At 54.7% G+C, this 20104-nt stretch overlaps 3 protein-coding genes across 11 annotated transcripts in view; 1 reads left to right on the top strand and 2 right to left on the bottom strand.

The window, feature by feature from the left end:
* The window catches only part of SCN8A (sodium voltage-gated channel alpha subunit 8), a 177792-nt gene extending 167207 nt beyond the window's left edge, over window positions 1-10585 (top strand). For 8 of the 9 annotated variants that reach the window (XM_053895971.1, XM_053895974.1, XM_053895969.1 and 5 more), the window contains 2 exons: window positions 97-367; window positions 3994-10585. In XM_053895971.1, coding sequence (XP_053751946.1) covers window positions 97-367; window positions 3994-5141 — 1419 coding nt within the window. In that variant the 3' untranslated portion in view covers window positions 5142-10585. The remainder of the gene's footprint in view (window positions 1-96; window positions 368-3993) is intronic. The other variant, XM_053895977.1, reaches the window with a different exon arrangement.
* Window positions 10586-11354: 769 nt separating this feature from the next.
* TMDD1 (transmembrane and death domain 1) lies at window positions 11355-12363 on the bottom strand. The gene has a single exon (XM_053895978.1). It carries the CDS (start codon window positions 12361-12363, stop codon window positions 11374-11376), a length of 990 nt encoding a protein of 329 aa, XP_053751953.1. The 3' UTR covers window positions 11355-11373.
* Window positions 12364-14853: 2490 nt separating this feature from the next.
* The window catches only part of FIGNL2 (fidgetin like 2), a 31851-nt gene continuing 26600 nt past the window's right edge, over window positions 14854-20104 (bottom strand). The window contains exon 2 of the mRNA XM_019419412.2: window positions 14854-19428. Coding sequence (XP_019274957.1) covers window positions 17441-19417 — 1977 coding nt within the window. The 5' untranslated portion in view covers window positions 19418-19428 and the 3' untranslated portion in view covers window positions 14854-17440. The remainder of the gene's footprint in view (window positions 19429-20104) is intronic.

Raw genomic sequence — 20104 nt, 5'->3', positions numbered from 1 at the left:
AGGCGACTCCTCTGACGAACAGGATGGCGGCTTCCACGGTCCGCTCAGAAAGGTTCTCACGAATGCTCTTGTATCTTTCCTCCCCCCTGCCCCCAGAACAAAATCCAAGGTATCATCTTCGATTTTGTCACCCAGCAAGCCTTCGATATTGTTATCATGATGCTCATCTGCCTTAACATGGTGACAATGATGGTGGAGACAGATACACAGAGCAAACAGATGGAAAACATTCTCTACTGGATTAACCTGGTCTTCGTCATCTTTTTCACCTGTGAGTGTGTGCTCAAAATGTTTGCCTTGAGGCACTACTACTTCACCATTGGCTGGAACATCTTTGACTTTGTGGTAGTCATTCTCTCCATTGTGGGTAAGTGGGACGGGAGAGGGAAGGGGAAGGGGACCTGACTGGCCTTGAGCATGAGGTTCCTGGGAGAGCAGCCGCCTCCACGGGTGTGAAGTGCGGGCCCCCTACTCTCACGGCTGGAGCCCGTGTGCATCCCTAAGTCATCCCGTGGGCCTGCCCAGTGGGTCACGTGGTCAGTGAGTCTCTTCTGTGTGTTTGTAGTAGTCTTGGATTATAAATTCCCTGGTTGAAGGGGGGGAGACGATTGATTTCGATTTGGCGGTTTGCTTTCAAGGAGTCTAAAGTCAACAGGGGAGGTAAAAGAAACGTAAAAAAAAAAAAAGAAAGAAAGAAAAGAACTGTGGCTGCAATAGCAGTGGAAAAAGGAATGGCAAGAGATTGTGAGGCTGAATAGTAATGAAAATGGCCTGAGGGCATTCTGGTGGCGAAGGCGGTGCTCATTTTACTGAGGTTTTCCTGTGTGCGGGTATAGTTTGAGAGTTTCTTCACTGGCATGATTATCTCATTTGATCCTTATGACGGCCCAAGAAGCAGCCTAACTTAGGAGGCTGGATCTTAATAGCAACTGTGTGACATTTCGCTTCAACCTAAAGGCATGGAAGGGGTGATACCCTGGCAGGCAGAGAAAACGGTATCCTATTCATTGGCCTCCCGGAACGTTTCCTTGCCTTCCTAAGGAGGCATCTCAAATGGTGAAACACTGGCTTGCTTCCAGGTAGGTTTAACTGGCATAGGCTGGCAGAGAGAGAGTGCCCGAGGCCTGCGGGAACCAGCCCCAGAGCTGGTGGCCAGTCTGGCTTAGCAAGGTGGCCACTGTGGGCTCCCAAAGGCAGCCGGCCTTCCCCTTGGCCTGTGTCAGTTTCTAGTTCTGTCCTCTGCAGCAGCACGTCCAAAAGCGTGCTGTTGCATGAAGCCTTAGCCCCATCCTTCTCCCCCGCAAGAAAAGAACCCCATGATGAAATTACTTTGGGTCACACTGTACGCTGAATTTCCCTTCGGAATGTCACAGAGCATGTTAGCCTATAGAAGGTTTTCGAAGCCCTGTAGTAAAGAATTGTTGAACACACTATCCTATCTGTATTTAACCACAACACCCTCTTTTCAAGTAATGTGAACGGTATCTCATGTTTTAATGGAACTACTATGTGCCAGTCACCTTTTTTTTTTAATTTTTTTAATGTTTATTTATTTTGGGGAGTCGGTGGTGGGGGCGGGCACAGACTCCGAAGCAGGCTCCGGGCTTCGAGCTGTCAACACAGAACCCGATGTGGGGCTCGAACTCACGAATGGTGAGATCATGACCTGAGCTGAAGTCGGACGCTCAACTGACCGAGCCACCCAGGCGCCCCTGTGCCGGTCATCTTTCTAAGTGCTTTACTTGTTTTCACACCTATAGTCCTCATGGCAACCGTCTGAGCGTCATGAGGAGCTGAGGCACAGAGCAGTGACCAAGACATGAAGCTAGTAAGCCAGTGAGCAGGGGTTCAGGTCCAGCCCCCGGCCTCAAACCCCCACTCCTAACCTCCCCCGCAACCTACTTTGGACAGTGTCGCCCTGTCACCCAGAATGTTTTCTGCCCACCCATCGTTGAGTGGGATGGGAAACCCACAGACCAAACCATGCATCCTCTCCTCAGATGATACTCAAAAAGAAAGAGGAAGAATAGTTTTGGTTTTGATGATTGGGATTTTTTATTAAATAGTATTCATTTGTTCAGAAACAAAAGAATAGAAATTATCGTTTTAAAGTAAGAGGAATTGGGATAAAACTAGCCCTGGAACCTCCTAGAAGCCGCCTTAAGTGATGTTCCTGCTGCTTGGAGTGCCGCCCACCCATCCTTCTCCCCTCTTCTCTGGGGACAAGTATACATTCAGCATATAAAATCAAAGGCTGGCATCTTCTTTCTGAAGCCTCACTTGCCCACTGGACACGGAATGCAAGTTTTACAGATGTCACCTGACTTCTTACAGTCACCGGTTATGACTTAATTGAGACATTAAAAAGAAGAGAGCTGAGAATTCATCTTGGGTCCTGGCTGAGGTAGAGATTTTCTTGAAAGCTCGAATACCTCAGGGAATACGAACTCCAGAAGAGGCCCCAAGAGGCTGTCCAAACTTCCTGCATCTCATCCCTTCCTGAAAGTTAAGACTCTGTCCCAACTTAAAAAACTCAGATAAGAGTTGGGGGTGGGGGGGGCAGGTGGCGTGCTTGGCTGGCTCGGTCGGTAGAGCATATAACTCTGTCTTGGGGTTGTGAGTTCAAGCCCCGCACTGGGCACAGGAGCCTACTTTAAAAAAAAAAAAAAAAAAGAAAAGCGTTCAAATAAGGGTATTATATAGGCTTCTGCAGTTCACTTCACCAGTATTTATGAGTCCTTAGGGTTGAAAGATGTTTCCTTATTCAGAGTAAATCCTTCCTGTCAGTAGAAACTCGTGTTGTCTCATCAGGGCCTTGACAGCAAGAGAAGGCACTGAAGAAAGACAGCATGTCATTGCCATCCCTTCAGCTGCCGTGTCGCAACCTTTGCGCGTCCCCTTCCTTCTGTGGTCCCTCTCTGGGCTCCCATTATTGCTGTGCAGTGTTAAAGGCAAGCGGTCCAGCTGAGTGGACTCCTGACTAAACATAAACAGAGAAAGGCCCTCTCGTTTTACGTGGTCACCCTTGACTTTCACATCCCACTTACGCCTTGACCTTTTTGTCTGCCAATCCTATTTCTGATCTGTGGCTGTAAGCACAAGTCTAGAAGCTCTGAGTTAAAAGCCACTTCTGAGAGGTCCCTTTGGTTTTCTAGGCTACTTTGGCGTAGAAAGGATAGGGACATGGGACAATAAGAAACCAAAAATGTCTTTTCAGAGCCAGGCAGAAGATACTTGGAAAATTGGCATCACAGCGAAGTAACTAAGACATCGCAGCCAAAGGGTCATGAAGTCATGGGTGGCGCCGGGACCTCTCATCCATTGTCTGTGGATATGGAAATTTGATAGCATTTTGGAGAGGAATCAGTAACACCTTGGAAAGCCACACACGCACAAACCCAAGGAAAACTCCTTGTCCTTGAATAAGAAAACAGATAAATGAGGACCTATGCATGAAATGGAGTACGGCTCACCAGTGAAAATGAACAATCCAAAATTCTCTTAACACCAGAGATCAGTCTCACAAACATAGCGCGAAGTCTGAAGACCAAGTTAGGGATCTAAAAAACTTGTTCTAAACAGATAGATACGGTATAATTCTTTCAGCACGGTAGGCTGCCAGGATGCTGTCTGTCCGTGTGTATAGTAGTTACAGATTTATGCACAGCGAAATGAAGAAACTGGAATGGTACATACACACCATCTCCAGGATTGCGGTTGCTTTCGGGGATGAAGGGAGAAAGCAAATTTGGTAAAATACTAGCATCTGTTAAATCTGGATGCCTGGCGCATAGGTGTCCGTTTTAGTGTTTTCTCTGCTTTTCCGTACGTTTGAAGCATGTGACTTTGTTTTGTCATCCTGAGAGTTCAGATTGAATCGTTAAGCACTGACTCTGTGAAGTCCTTTGGACTTAAGGGCTCCAGTGCCAGGTGACATAAGTAACGAGAAAGGGGTCTCCAATCTCAGTAACATTTCTTCTTCTGCCCTCTTAGGAATGTTCCTGGCTGATATCATTGAGAAATACTTTGTGTCCCCAACCCTATTCCGAGTCATCCGGTTGGCCCGTATTGGGCGCATCTTGCGTCTGATCAAAGGCGCCAAAGGGATCCGTACCCTGCTCTTTGCCTTAATGATGTCCTTGCCTGCTCTGTTCAACATTGGCCTTCTGCTCTTCCTGGTCATGTTCATCTTCTCCATCTTTGGGATGTCCAATTTCGCATACGTGAAGCACGAGGCCGGCATCGACGACATGTTCAACTTTGAGACATTTGGCAACAGCATGATCTGCCTGTTTCAGATCACGACGTCGGCCGGTTGGGATGGCCTCCTGCTGCCCATCCTGAACCGCCCCCCTGACTGCAGCCTGGATAAGGAGCACCCGGGGAGTGGCTTCAAGGGAGACTGCGGGAACCCCTCGGTGGGCATCTTCTTCTTCGTAAGCTACATCATCATCTCCTTCCTGATTGTTGTGAACATGTACATCGCCATCATCTTGGAGAACTTCAGTGTGGCCACAGAGGAGAGCGCGGACCCTCTGAGCGAGGACGACTTCGAGACCTTCTATGAGATCTGGGAGAAGTTTGACCCCGACGCCACCCAGTTCATCGAGTACTGTAAGCTGGCAGACTTTGCAGACGCCTTGGAGCACCCTCTCCGAGTGCCCAAGCCGAACACCATCGAGCTCATTGCCATGGATCTGCCGATGGTCAGCGGGGATCGCATCCACTGCTTGGACATCCTTTTTGCCTTCACCAAGCGGGTCCTGGGGGACAGCGGGGAGTTGGACATCCTCCGGCAGCAGATGGAGGAGCGGTTCGTGGCATCCAATCCTTCCAAAGTGTCTTACGAGCCCATCACGACCACACTGCGGCGCAAGCAGGAGGAGGTGTCGGCGGTGGTCCTGCAGCGCGCCTACCGGGGACATTTAGCAAGACGGGGTTTCGTTTGCAAAAAGACCACTTCCAATAAGCTGGAGAACGGAGGCACACACCGGGAGAAAAAAGAGAGCACCCCGTCCACAGCCTCCCTCCCGTCCTATGACAGTGTAACGAAACCTGAGAAGGAGAAGCAACAACGGGCAGAGGAAGGAAGAAGGGAAAGAGCCAAAAGACAAAAAGAGGTCAGAGAATCCAAGTGTTAGAGGAAAGCAAAAATTAAACATTGTACAGATGTAAAACTTGCAAGCGAAAGATTGTTTACAAACTTCCTGAGTATTATCAATGCAGGACAGCTGTGGAGACACTTTAACCCGAAGATCTATACCAAACGTAGTCGGCTTACCATGTAACACGGTTGCATCTTGAGCAGTGACCTGCCGAGGGCAAAGGACCCTGCTCCCTGGACTCACAGATTTTCTAATGCTTGGGCAGGTGGTTACTGCATGTTCCACATCAGTCAATGCAACTTAGGACAAAACCAACAGGATACGAAAACCAGAGGAGAGGCTGCCGGGACCAGCATATTTCCGTTGCAGCCAAATGGATTTTATTTTTTCATTTTGGTGATTCTCAGAAGCAGAAAGCATCACTTTAAAAGTTTGTTTGTTCGTGCAAACTGTATTTGCATTCTTACATTAGTTAAGCTAAGCAGCACACAGGAAACACACACACACACACTCCCATCTAGCCCGTGTCATTTAATTGTCCGTTTCTTTGACATAAACCGCATCTTCTCCACATGGCTTCACGTGGTTTGGAGATGGGTGGGGGAAAACAATCAGGTTTCTTCAGGCTGAGGAGGACTTGCTCAGGCCGATTCCAAACATTGTGCTCGTTCACTGCGTAGAAATGATTTGCATGATGGCATGCCGTGATCAGAAGTCATGCATGAGAACCATACACCACAGGACACTACTAACCCTGTCCCCTGCCCTGGGTCAGCCTTTGGACAGGACCCAGCCCTGCACCGTTCACTGTATTCGGAGAACAAAACGGTAAGCGTTCCATTCCACTGCAATTCCTTACGAATTCGTAGAAGTCTTTCATACATCTTCTGGGTAGGGAAACACAACCGACCGATTGACCCCACCACCACTACCAACAGAAAACAGACCCAGTCCAACAAGCAGATGGATCCGTTGTGTGTACATGTTTAACAGACATCTCTAACATACAGCCATTGTTGCCCATTTTGAAAGACGAACTGTTTAATGCTGCTCGGTGTCCCGTCCACGGGGAAACTTCGATCTCGAATGGCTTTGTATTAATAATGTCACTGTAAAACCAAATCCTAGGGCTAAAAACAGAAATCAAAACAACAACAACAACAAAACCCAGTTCATTTGTATTGCAATATTTATGATGATTGTTTAGCCTTCATGCTGGAGAACTGACACTTGTTTGGGGCAGAGGTACAAGCGCTGTTCAAAGTGGCATGGCATCTCTAGGGGGTAATTTGGGGAACTTAAGCTTTCACGGGGGGGGTCTGGGGTGCTCGCTTCAGGTAGTATCACGTCCTGCTGCACTGTGGCTCTCTCTGGGCTTGGGACCAGCCGGAGAGGGATTCGGATATCCTGAACGGGCCTCTCCCTCGGCAGAGGGGTTGTCACAAGCTCACACACTGCATGATGCCTCTTGTCTCCATCTTGTCTTTCCACCAAGCAGGGCTTCCCTTACTTGCACAGGCGGGTGAGGGCGGCCGCGCTGGGGCTAACGGCTGTGGTTCCTTCCTTTCACGTTCTAGCGAACACATAGTCACTGGTGGGACCCGAGGTAGAGAGGGAGCCGCCTCTGAACCAAGCCCACGTGGTTTCTTTATTGCACCGATTCTCATGAGAAAGCGATTCAGTACTAATTCCTAAACTGTCGCAGCTTCCCCTGCCCGGCACGTCCCCTTTCTAGCCCGTCGTGCCGCCTGCTTAGTGACCTGCCCGCTGTCATCGGAGGGTGGCTCTGGGGGGAGCGTCCTGTCTTCCGTCCCCTCTCCCGCTTTAGGGAAGACGGTTTTTAGTCCAGGGGCTTCTCATCCGAGGACTAGATCTCAAAGCCAGGATGCTGCAGTTGAGTGTCTCAGGAAGTCGATACAAAGAATGAGGAGAGACTTTAGCATGCGAACTAAACCAAACTAAAATTCCTCCTGCACCATAAAGTAGAGGGGGGGGCTAAAGACCCCCCGTGATCAGACACACCATTCTGCCTTGTAGCAGAAGCACTCGGTGGGACCGCACCACCCACCCGACTAGTTTTGCGTACGACCAACACAGCGAGGCAGTAAGCCGAGCTTTCTGTCTTCTTGGACCATTAGAAACTCTGCCCGGCTCTCCTAAGCCTGCTTCTGCGGCCTCCTCCGTAGAACTTTCGTACTACACGCGACCCAGGTTGGAAAAGCATTTCTCTCAGTGACCCTGCTAACCGCTAGGACGAATGTATAGTAACATGTACAGGCGACGTCGTCAACAGCACAAAACACGAAGCTGACGTGTGTGGCTATTCTTTTTAAGAGAATTATAAATACTGTAATATATCATTTTATTTTATCGGCATGCCTTTTTGTAAATACAAATTAACAACTTATTAAATAGGAAATGGCTTCTGGCTTATGCCATTGTCATGTTTATTTTTATTTTTTATACTTTTCTTTCTTCTTAGAACTTAGATGCTGTCAGCCAATGTACATCCCCAAACCAGACAGACAGACAAAAAATTTTTTATTGCTAATGGTCTTTTCCAAAACAACAAAAAATATATATATTTTTGTTCCAATGTGCAATAAATTCTAACCACTTCTATGCAAGATTTGGCTACACTTCATCATTGTTCTTAGGTCTTGAGATGGGCAACAGAGCTAGAAGACCCCGCTCGGTACCCCAAGTGCTCGTGCTAGTGATGTCATTAAGCTACTAGAGCATATTAATGAGATTTTTTTTTCTAAGATCTGCCCTTTTCCCTCCCCCAGACCCCCAGCAGCTATCTCCTCAGTAACACACACATGGGCCTTGGTATCTGACACCCATCAGCCAGCTTCACAGGGAAGAAGCCACCTCCACTCTTACTTGATGTTTCAACTTTTTTTTTTTTTTTAACTTTTCCTACCTTCTTGTCCCTCACCCGCCGCCCCTCCGCCCACTCGCTCACTCACTCTCTCACTCACCCGCCCTGCTCCACACTTCTTCGGTAGTAAATGACACCATCACCAGCAGTCTACACCCGCAGTTAACAGGCATTGAACTGAAAGAACCAGTGAGGACGTTTTTGTACGCCCTCGCCGGGTGGGTAAGTGGCAACGCTTTGCCAAATATTAACGAAGCCAATCAAAAAGCAGCAGCAGCCACAGTATCACTGCACATATATATATATAGATATATAAATATAATATAAATATTTATTTTTTGTAGCCAGGTCCTTGGTGCAGTATTTATACTCCACAATTCACCTTTAAAAAAGGACAAAAAGCAAAAAGACGTGTGATGCTGTTAACTTCAAATGCAGAGCCAAAGCCACTGAGCAGCAGCTGACACGGTTGCTGGTTTGTGTGTGCAAAACACCTTCCCCTCTTCTTCCCTTAACCTCCTTGCTGCTCAGGCTGAGGAGACTCCGTAATTCAGAGGGCGAGAGCAGCGAAACCTTCCCGAGTCAACATGACCTACTCCCACTTCTCTAAATGAGCCACTTTTGGTGTCGGAAGTTGACTGGGGAGAAGTAAGCAGAAGCTCCCGGTCAAAGCCCCTGGAACGACAGTGCCCAGAGTTCTTTTCTTTTCCGCCGCAACCCGTGTAAATTTGTAAAAGACCACTAGTGAAGATGAGTGTATTAGTGAATGCATGGAGGCCAACACTGCTCTAAATGAGACGTGATACAAAGTACATCACTACTATAAGCCAAGAGGAAACAAAATAAAAATGACCCTTTTTACTGTACAAGGGAAGCCTGTCTTGGTGTCCGTTTGTTGCTTGACTCTCCCGATTCTTGAGTCCTGGGAGGGGTCTGGGAATTGGGACCTTAGCACGTGTGGGGAAAGGAGGGGAACAGAAGGGAGAGAGATCAGGGTCTCTCGCTAAGTTCTGGCTGAGAAGTAGAGATTGGAGAGAAAAGCAAGGTCCTGCCCACCAACCCCCCACCGCCCCCCCAGACCCCCACTCACCCATTGCATGTGATGTTCTCCCCACTCCCGGGCCAGTGCTTAACCGTCCACAAAACCCCTTCTTCACCAGTCCACCCGGCAGAGCCCCCCAAGATGATGTCAGCCAACCCAGCCGGGCTGGCCTCACTTCTGCCTTTCTCACCGGTACGTTAAGGAAAGAGCTATGCCGATGCCCCAAAGCTCGGGCGAGCACGATGCCCAACAGCCTCCACTCTGCTAGCTAACGCTGGGCCCTGCCCTCCATCACCCCAACACATACACCAGCAGACTACGGCTGGTCTCGTTCACATCCGTGCAGGGGAGAGGGGCACCGCTCCCCTCCCTCACCCTGCCCTGCTTTGGGGACATCCCTCTCTAGGCCATGTCTCCTGGTCCAGGAACACTCTCAGGAGGATTCTGAAGTGCCCACTCTAGTCTGGCTGGTAGGTCAGTCCCCATCCTCCTCCTCTCGGCCCCAGCCTCCAGGCCTGCTGTGGAGGTGAGATCGCCATGGGTTACGACTTTGTGACTTGAGTCCTGGGCGTCTTCTGCAATGATGCCTACTTCTTTTCTCAGATGTTGCCCAAAGTCTTGCAAAAAGCTTCGTTCATTTTCAGGTACCCCCACCCCCTAAAGAATCGGCTGCAACTAGCCAGCCAGGGGGACATCAGGAGAGAGGAGGAAGTCTGGGTCGGGAGGGGCCCAAGGTTTGCACAGAGTCTGCTTTGTGGCTCAGCTCTGTGCCTTCTTGGATTCCTTTTCCAAGATTTCCTCCATTAAAATGCTCCTGAGGCACCCCCTGCCCCTGCCCCCCACTGCTGTTTGCTGTACATAGAGGCTAAGTGGGGTGGGGTGGGCGGGTGTGCACGTGTGATGTGTGTGTGTGAAGAATGTATATAGGTAAAGGGGAGCGTGGTCCAGTGGTTCCAGAAAAGGGGCAGAACTCCTGTGTTCCATCCCCAGCTCAACCACTGGCTCGCTGTGTGGCCTTGGGCAAGTCACTTAACCTCTCTGTGCCTCAGTTTCCTCATCTGTAAAATGGGGATAATAATACTGACCTACCTCACAGGGGTGTTGTGAGGCTTTAACTAAATGTTTTGTAAAGTGTTTTGAGATACAGAGGCAAAGGCACTAGGGAAGGGCAAAGAATTATTTGGACTTAAGGAAGATGAAATGGTACCATAAATGCTGCTATTCTGAGAGCCATTTTAAACTGCACTGCTCCAATCACCCCCGCTTCTCATCACCAGGACAGCAGGTCGAGAAAATGTCTTTCCTTTCACTTGCTTCTGGGGTTTGTGATTATTCTAGACACTTAATTTTTTTCCCTCGCTGTATCTCCTTCCCTCACCACCTCGACTTGTTCCCTGTTCCGTTTACGCGGAAATGGCAGAAATGCTTGAGAAATGAGAATGCATAAGTGGATTGGAAGTTTATAGTCTGAAATTTCAATTTTACTTTGTACTGTACATCTTTTTACTTTAGAATTTGCAATAAAGGGTTACGTCAATCTTGTTTTCAACTCTCCTCTTGGACTGGCCTGTCATTCTGTCACTGCTCTCACAGCAAAGCCCCTCGGCCCCCCGGGGGGTGGACAGACCCTCCCACCCAGCAAGACCCCACGGCTGTCCTCTTTGCCCTCCCCCGTGACAGGGGACAGAGTCTAAGGGCTCACCCAGGCTCAGCTCCTTAGATGGGCTGGCAGGGCCCTGGCCACTCAGGTGGGTGGGAAAGCTTTGGGGCTCCAGGTGGACCTTCAGGGGTCTGAGTAGAAGAGCAGCTTGGAGGCAGCGGCCCCTGAAAGTGGGGACACCACCTCTAGCTGTGCCACCCCACCCTGCACACTCCTGCAGGGCCTCAGAGTAAACAGAAACCCCGCCTCTTGTTCAGGTCGCACCTGGTTTGTCAAGCTCCCTCTGGGGAGTCACAGATCACTCCCTCTGGGATTCAAACTCTCAGCTCAGGCAGCTCTGGGTTCAAAACCCTGACTATGCCACCGACTAGTTGTGGCCAGTTTCTTTATGTGTAATGGAGATCATACCTGCTTTTCTTGGGTTCTGAAGCTTTTATCAAATAACGTACGCAACCCGCTTAGCACAGGGCCTGGCATACAGTTGGCACTCAATAAATGGTAGCTCTCGGTGCAAGAGCTACTGCGAGATAAGAAGGCTCTAAGGCTGACAAGAGGGAGGGCCTGCCTCCCACCCCGGTACCCTAGCACCCCAGCCCCTCCTCTCCCACCGGCAGTCCCGCCGGGTGTGCGGCCATTTCCAACAAACCAACGAATGCTCCCTCCTTTGCGTATTTGGTAACGTTTATAATACGGGGAAGACGGCACTCTGCCGGGGCTGCGCTCCCGTTTTACGGCCGGGGAAACTGAGGCGAGGGGGGACCGGCCCGCGTGCAGCCCGGGCCCTCGACGGCTCGAGCTGCTCTGCAGACAGGGGCGGCCTGGCTTGCCGCCCGCCGCGCGCCTGGGCGGACCTGCGCCGGGGAGGGCCGGGGCCCGGGCCTTGGCCGTCGCCGCCCGTGAGCCACAGCGTGAGCGTGATGAACAGCGCCCCGGCGCCCAACGCCCCCACGAAGCCGGTGAGGAGGCCGAGCGCCAGCGGCCCGACCCAGCCGGCGGGGTTGCGCTCGTACGGTGCCTGGGGCAGACGCTCCAAGATCAGCTGCAGCTGGTCCCAGTCGGGCTCCGGGAGCGCGGCGCGGCGGGGGCGCGGGGGCGGGGCCGGGGGCGGGGCCGGGGCCGGGGGCGGGCCGGGGGCGGGGCCGGGGGCGGGGGCGGCCGGCGGGCGCAGGTAGGCCTGGCCGAACTTGCGCAGCTGCAGCGTCGCCTGCTGGTGGAGGTTCTTGCCCAGCTCCCGGGCCACGTCCGGCCGGCCGCAGCGCCGCAGCGCCCGGGCCACGCGGTCCCAAGAGAGGGTCGGGGCCTCGGCCGCCAGCCAGTCCGCCAGCCTCTCCCGGCAGCCGTCCGACACCTCCGCGGACTCGGCCGCCGCCCGCTTCCGCCGCCGCCGCCACAGCCGCCACAGCCTGCCCGGCGGCTTGGACGTGGGCCCCAGCGTCTCCGCGCGGGCCAGCCGGTCCTCAGAGAGCCGGGCCAGCTCGGCCTCGACGTCCGGCTCGGGCACCTTCAGGAGCGACTGGAAATGGTCGCACTCCTCCGGGGTGAGCAGCTCGGCCAGACGGACGGCCGCGTGGGGGCCCATAGCGTCCAAGGCCCCCGCCGGGGCCAGCGCCCAGCCCCAGAGCGCCAACGCCAGGGCCCGGGCCCGCGCGGCCGTCGCCGTCCCCGTTGCCATCGCCGTCTGTGACCCGACTGGGCGGGGAGGAGCTCAGAACACCCATGGTGGGGGAGGGGAGCCTGACCCTGGCGACGGGGGAGGGGAGAGGGCGGGGCTTCCGCCGGCCGGGACTGGGGGCCAGGGGGCAGCTGACACTTGGGGCTTGGTGGGAATCTCCCAGCACCCAGAAACTAGGAATCAAAAGGAATTGGAGTGAGTTCTTCAACACCCAAGGGTAGCGGGGGGGGGGGGGGGGGGGGGGGAACCCAGTCCCCTAGGATAGGATAGAATCCTGGGCCCTTCTATTAAAATGCCTGCCCAACGCCTGACTCCCAGCCATCCCACTAATGCCTCAAACTTAGCAAGTCTCCCACATCTCCAATAATCCATTTGTAACCACTCAGCCTCCAGCACAAGCCCTAGACCCCTTGCTCCCCATTATCCAATATCCAATCCCTAATTCTCGGACTACCAAATATTTATAGACTCTACCAATTCCCACCCTCCCACAGGTACCTCCAGACCCTCATCTCCTCTTGTCTAGATAAGGTGAGCTATTCAAGTGCCCACTCCCACTGCACACACGCTGGGGCCCCACTCACTGGCCTTGTTTCCTGAGCAACCTCAGCTCTGGCTCCCCTTTGGCTCTTGGCCCACACGCTTCTGCCCTAGTCACTCCTCAGCCAGAGTGGGTCCTTTCTGGGAAGCCCTCTCTGACCCCAGCACACAGCCTTTGCCCCTCTCCATTAAGAATCCCTCTTATTCTCTCCTGCAACACACCGCAGTTCTGCCTTTTTACTGTCTCCTCCATTCGGCTGTAAGGTCCTTTTGTTGTCCCAATGGCAACTAGTGCAGAGTAGGTGTTCAGGAAAGATGTTTTCAATCAGTGTGTGTGTGAATTCATGACTTGCAAATCAGTCCCTGTCCAAACACGCACCCATGACCTTCATCTCAGATCCTGGGCTCTTCACAGGGCATGAAAGTTCCTCCTGCTAAGGTGGTACAGTCCCAAGGATCCGTCCAGCCTCATTTCTCCCCCGAACCCCCACTCCCCCCACTCCTGCCCTCACTTGATGCTTTTGTAACAAATCACACCCATGGTGGGTTCCAGCCTCCAGTTTCGTTGGGCTGTACCCCCTCCAGGAAGTTTTTCTGACACACCACCACCACCGCAGGTTAGAATCTCTTCTGGGCATTGAGATAGCCTGTGCATCCTCCATTGGGACACTTATCTGGAAAATCATTAATTGAAGGACTTGTCCAGCATTTGTTTAGTGTCTTCCACATACGAAATACTGTACCAAACGTGAGAATATATGATTTTCATATGATCCCTCCCCAGCAGCTTTTTCCAGTTGTATTTTCAAATGATCCATTATGGGGGCGCCTGGCTGGCTCAGTCAGTAGAGCGTGTGACTCTTGATCTCAGAGTCCTGAGTCCGAGCCCCACATTGGGTGTGGAGCCTACTTTAAAAAAAAAAAAATAATAATAATAATCAAATAATCCATTTTTTGAGCTTTTCTCACCCTTTATCGTGAGCTCTCCAGAACAGCAGCTGTGCTTAACCATTTCTGTATCCTCAGGACTACACAGTGTCTGCACAGTGTCTAGGCCTCTAGGGGCCAAGACGGGTTAGTCTCTGAGTCCTGGGCCAATGCCCTAGAGCCCCCCTTATCCAGGCACACAATTGTTTCTCTTACGGGGGAAACTGCTTTGCAGGCTCTCCCCTCGGGCTTGCTTTGCCTCCTGAAAGCCCAGGGTGGCCCTGAGCCCTGAGGCCCTGTGCACACATACTGTAATCCTTGCACTTTGGTGCATTTTCAATAATTTTGCTTAGAGCATTCAAGGACCTCAGGAAACTGTAGGTCCACACCTCTGACAGGTATCTACGTACAACTTTTTCAGCAAGGTCTTCCTTCCTTCCTAGTTTTCTCAGGCTCCGTTTATGATAAGCTGGCAAAGACAGAGTTTGGGAATTGACAGATGGTGGTGGACAAAGGGTCCCATGTGACCCTGAAGACTGGAACTAGGCCCTTTCCATAGCCTGCCCTCTGCCCCCTTCCCCTCCCTCCAAGAACAAAGTCTGATCTTAGCTCAAGCCAATGAGGGCTGCTGTCCACATTCTGGGTGCACCTTCCTCTTCAAGCTGCCCCCTTTTCTCCAAGCATTCATTTATTCATCTATTCACTCGTTCACCAAACGTGTGAGCCCTTCTTTCCCCTCATACCTTGGGGCTCTGCAGATAGGAGTCAGCCCCAATTCTGAGCCTCTGGGAGCTCATAACTACAGGAGGGGCTTCCCTATCCAGGGGCTTTTCACCTGGTAGCCTTAGCGCCCAATACTTGGTAGGCACTTGCTGTGCCAAAATGAGGAACGGGAGACCCACAGTAATGGTTTGCTGAAGGACTAGAAACGCCCACAGGACCACATGCCCGGCAGCCCTGGATGCCCAAGCATTCCCCAAGGGCTCCCCACATCCTGCTGCCCCCAAGAAATTCTCTGGAAGCCACATGTCATCGCTTTAATACTGTGTAATACTTTCTTTTAAAATACAGTCTCTTCTGAGGTAGACAGACCACAACTGCAGAGCATCATCAGACAGGAGATAAATACGTCCATGTACAACACGCAGCAAAATGAGGTAGAAATGGTTACAGCTGGAGGAGAGGAACCCAACCCCAGTCTGGGTAGAGGAAGAGGAGGACCAGCTTGCCGAGTCTGTCCTCCCCACATCCGTGCCCCTGGATTCTTTGGTATGCCCCCCCCCCAACATTGCCAGAGCTGGACCTGCCCTTCCCCCCACCTGCCCCAGTGCCCATGAGGTAGGTGCTAGTAGACTGGGGGCTGTCTCCTTGTGCAAAGCTCCCCAAGGCCAGTGGAGGAGGCAGTGGGGGCCCTGGGTCTCAGTGAGTTCCTCCCCCCACCGCCAGCTGCCTGCCTCTTGAAGGGAAGGCTGAGATCCCAACCCCACTCCCCAGGGCCCTCCACCCCCACCCCCATATACATACACACACCTGAGAGAAACTTCTCACGCCCTGCACCCTCCAAAGGGCCCTTTACAGCAGTGCAACCCACTGCTGCTGAGGCACCAAAGCCCTGCGGTCAGCCAGCTCCGAGGAGAGGAGGGCCAGAAAGACCAAGGATGAAAAGCGGGGGGTGGGGGAGAAACAGAGCAGCTTTCCTGTTAGCAGCCCTAGGCCAGCACAGGCCCTCGGCACCTTGGCACCTGAAATGTCCCCTGTGGACACCCTTCCAGCAGAGAGTGGGAGATGGTACAGAGACTGGAGGAGCTGGAAGGGTGAGCAGGGAACAGGGAGGGAGGCTGGGGTGGGAGAGAGAAGAGGTAGGGTGAGGGCTTGCCTCCTGCTTTGGACCAAAGGTCAGAGTGGTGAAATGGGCTCCCTGAGGGAGAGAAGCCCTATCAAGGGAAAGTTGCTGGGAAGGACAGGAATATTCTTCTCACAAGGAAGCCCCCTGCACCCGCCCCTTCCCTGAGGCTGGCTTCTGGTGGAAAGTTTGGGTGGAACTCCCACCCTAGCATCAGGGAAACTCCTAGCATCAGGGAAAACCAGCTTGCCCATCCCTTTCACCCTCTGGAAGCCCCTGGGGCTCCCAACCGAGGACCCTAGGAGAACGGAACTGGCCCGCTTCCCCACAGAACCTTCTGTAATTGGTGCTACTTACTCCTTGGAGCCTCCCAACATACAGGGAAGCTGAGTCTGTAGTCAGTTTTGTGCCCAGCCAGACTCATGGCCACACGGTCTTCTCTCCCGAGGGAATCCTAAATTATAGAAGATCTCTACCTAGGGAAGGGCCAGGTGAGATGACCACTCTGGGGACTTTCTGCCTCGGACACCTTCCCATTTGGGTCCTCTCTTTCTGGATCTGGGACAGGGAGGGGACAAGGGCCTCCCTCTGGATAACCCTAACGAAAAAAACACTAAGCTGGAGAGTGGGGCTCAGGGGGAGAGCAACAGGACCTACCTCCTCTCAAATCCCACAACCCACTCCCCCACACCCCTGCCTACAACCTTGGACCTGGGGAGGAAGCCCTAGAAATACATTCCGCTTCTGTCCCAGGAAGAGCAGGGGTGTCCGTGGGGCTCTGGGCCTTCCTCTCCCGTTACCCACAAGTTTCACTTTCTGAGTCTTCTGGGAGAATCTGTTCCTCGGGAGGGGGGGGGGGGCAGGGAACACACAGGAGAGCAGCCAAAGTCTAACATTCTTTCTGAGGTCAGTTTCTTCCTGAGTTGTCAAAACAAAACGAAAAACAGCAAATTCTACACATCTTACAAAAATAAGAGGCCTAAAATATTAAACAAGCTACATTTCTGGGACTTCCCCCTCAAAAACAAACAAACAAACAAAAACCCTTCTTTGGGTGTTTTGTTTTTTTTTGTTTTGTTTTGTTTTGTTTGTTTTGCTTGCCTTCTCCCACCCCCCAAGGCCCAAGGATACAACTGGGTGAGGGATAATGGGGTGGGAGGGAACTCCCCACACCCTCCTCCTCAGCCCCAGACTTCCAGATCTCCTGCAAAGGGACACTGCATTCTTTGAATGAGAAGGACCAAGGGAAAACAGGCTGGAGAGCAAGGGATGGAGACAGAAGCACAGAGGGTGATAGATGGAGAGATAGGGGAGGGAGGAGCAAAAGAGAAACAGGGCCAGCATATGAGGGACAGGTCAGTAGTGACAAAGCCACGGAGAGAAAAAACTACGCGAATGCAGAGAAGGGGAGGGGGGGGGCGCATTCAGAGCGCGAGGAGACAAAAGGATTGTGGAGAGGGCGCAGGAGTTCCTTAGGCCCCGGGTGCCAGCCCATCCCGGGTCGGCCCGTCGTCTGGGCAGAGATGGCGAGCTTCCCGTCCACAATAAATAGGAAAAACCTGAGTACACAGCGCATATGGCATCTATCTGCCTAGCAGAAGCATTTTCCTTCCTACGAAAAAAAATCCACCGGCAGCCCCACCCCTCCCCCAGCCCACATTCATCACTCCGGCACCCTCCCAGCCCGGTTTGGTTAAAGACATCCCCCTCCCGGACGGAAGGGCTGGGAGGAAGGGGCGGCTGCTCCCGCGACCTCCCGGCGCGCCGTCAGTGTCCGGAGCCGTACATTTTGTCCCATTCCACGTACGAGTCCAGGTCCTTGGGGGAGGCCCTAGGGCCCACCTTGGCGAGCGCTGCCTCCAAGTCCTTGTAGGAGAGGGGCCGCTGCAGCCCCGGGAGGCCCGCCCCGGCCGCCGCCTGCTGGCACAGCTGCCCCAGCTCGCCCCCGGAGAAGCCCTGGGTGCCCTGCACCAGGGCCGCGAGCTCCCGCTCGTTCAGCGCGCAGCCCTGCTGGGCCAGCGCCCGCTGCAGGATCTGCCCGCGGGCAGGACCGTCGGGCAGCGCCACGTAGAATCGGAGAGCGAAGCGCCTGCGGGTGGCCTCGTCCAGAGCCGCGGGCCGCGAGGTGGTGCCCACGACCAGCACACCGTCCGCCCCCGCGCCGCAGCCGCCGTCCAGGCAAGCCAGGAGCGGCGCCTGCAGCGCGCCCGCGGTGGCGGCGCCGTCGTCCCGAGCCGATAGCAGCGCGTCCAGCTCGCTGATGAGGAGCACGGCGGGCGGGCGGCAGCGCGCAGCCGCGAAGGCGGCCTGGAGGAGGTGCGCGCCCTCGGCGGCGCCGGGCGCGGCCAGCGTCGCTCCGCGCAGGCGCAGCAGCGTGGCGCCCAGCTGCGTGGCCAGGCAGCGGCTCAACAGCGCTTTGCCCGCGCCCCGCGGTCCGAAGAGCAGCACGGTCCGCGGCGGGCGCGGGCTGCCAGGGTAGGCGGGCGGCCTGAGCAGCGGCCACACCAGCTCCTCCTCCAGCGCCGCCTTGAGCGCGCCTTGGCCTGCCACATCTGCCCACTGCACCGGGGGCCCGCAGTCCACCATCTTGCTCGTCACCAGCTCCAGGGCCCCCGGGTCCACGCCTTTGGGGGGCTCTCCCGACGGCACTCCGAAGACCCCGCGGGGAGCCGGCGCCGGAGCGCGCTCCGGGAACTTTTCAAAGGGCTCGAGTTGCGGGCCGTAGACGGGAGAGCCCAAGACCTTGAGGGGGACGCCGCCACCGTACTTGACAGACGCCTCCTCCGCGGCGCCCGGCGGCTTCGGCCGGAACCCGTTGCCCCGACAGTCGCCGTTGTCCGTTGCGGGATAGGAGGCGCCGTCGGCCGCCGTCTTGGCCGGCTCGTAGACGTACTTGCGGTAGCGGCCCTCCGCGCCCTCGTCGGCCGCCTTGCGCTTCAGCGACACCCCGGCCTCGGCGCCGGGAGCGGCCGCCTGGAAGCTGTAGGAGGTGGGCGCCGGCCGGGGCGGAGCGGGCGCTGGCAGGGGCGTGGGCGCCGCCAGGCCGGAGGTCAGGTAGGGGGCCGGGGGCGGGGCCGGGGGCGGCGGGAGAGCCCCGTATCCGGGCTGAGCGGCGTAGCCCCCCGCGGGGTAGTTGTACAGAGGCCCCGACGGGCCGTAACCCGGCGGAGGCGGGGGCTGCAGTAGCGCGGCGGGGGGCGGCGGGGGCAGCGCGGCGCCCGTCTGCGCGCAGTAGCCGGGGGCCAGGTACCCCCCGCCGTAGCCCGCCGCGTACTCGGGCGCCGCCGACGGGCCCCCGCACGCATTGCCGGCGTAGAGGGGTTCAGCCAGGTTCCCGGCTAAAACCGGCGAGCCCCCGAGGCCCCCGGAGCCGCCCCCACTGGCCGACTTCGTTCCCGGGAGGCCCTCGTGGAGTGAGGCCAAGGGGTAGGGTGGCTCGGGCCCTGGCCAGGGCTCGGGGTCCCCCTTGGCGCCATTGAGGAAGGCGGCGTCGCCATAGCCGCCCAGCGCGGGGCGCTCGTAGGGCGAGTCCAGGACCCCTGAGTACTTCTCCGCGTAGCGCTTGAGGAGGTTGGAGGCTGTGAGGGCAGAGATGTCGTCGTGTGCCCAAGCATAGTGGCAGCGCTGGCGGCCCCCAGGGGGCAGCTCCAACTTGTGGGCCGGCGACGGGGTAGTGGAGGAGACGTCCAGGTGCTGCTCTGGCCACTGGTTGAGGGGCTGGGCGTGTTCCGGTGTCCAGTGCATCTTCGACAGAGCTGCGGGCGAGAGGGAGAGAAGCGCCTAGAGAGGTTCCGCAGAGCCTCAGAGGACCCACCACCCGCCAGTCACAGGCCAGGCGGCTTGGATGGCAGCTTGGAACGGGCTGCTCTCCACCACCCACCGTTGCACCCTCCCGGGCCACCCTTCTCCAGGCACCAGCTACACAGTACTTGCCTTGCCCGGCACGTTCCAGGATTAAAATTCTCTGAAAATACTTTCCTCAGAGAGATCTGGAAACGAGATGTTTGACCCTAACTTCACCTTAAAGGCAATATGATGATGACTTTGTCCCAGCCACGGGAGCGCTGCCCTCTAGAACACCTGGTCCTTACTTCCAGCCCTAATGGAGTCAATGGTCAGTCGATGGGTGAGACACCCCACCCCTGGGAATAGTCAAATCCAGGTGGGGCTCAAGTAATACATGTTTGCTACACACCCACCAGGCGCTAGGCATTACAGAAACACTAGGTTTGTATAAAGATGAGTGGCTCGGCAGTTGGGTACTCTGTGCACCTCAGCCCTCCCCGAGGTTCCAGGGCCCTCTTTGGGCCTGAAGTCAGAGATTCCAGCGTCTGTAGGCAGTGCCTCATGGTCCTTAGGAAACCCCAGTGGCTGACCCAGAAGCGTTCACTTCCTTTCCGCTTAGTTTCAGTCTCTGCTTGATGAAGTCAG

This window comes from Panthera pardus, unplaced genomic scaffold (genome assembly GCF_024362965.1).
Source record: "Panthera pardus isolate Hobbes unplaced genomic scaffold, ASM2436296v1 HiC_scaffold_6, whole genome shotgun sequence".
Classification (NCBI taxonomy): domain Eukaryota; kingdom Metazoa; phylum Chordata; class Mammalia; order Carnivora; family Felidae; genus Panthera; species Panthera pardus.
The sequence above is the reverse complement of the archived record's forward strand: the minus strand, read 5'-3'. Positions and strand labels throughout refer to the sequence as shown.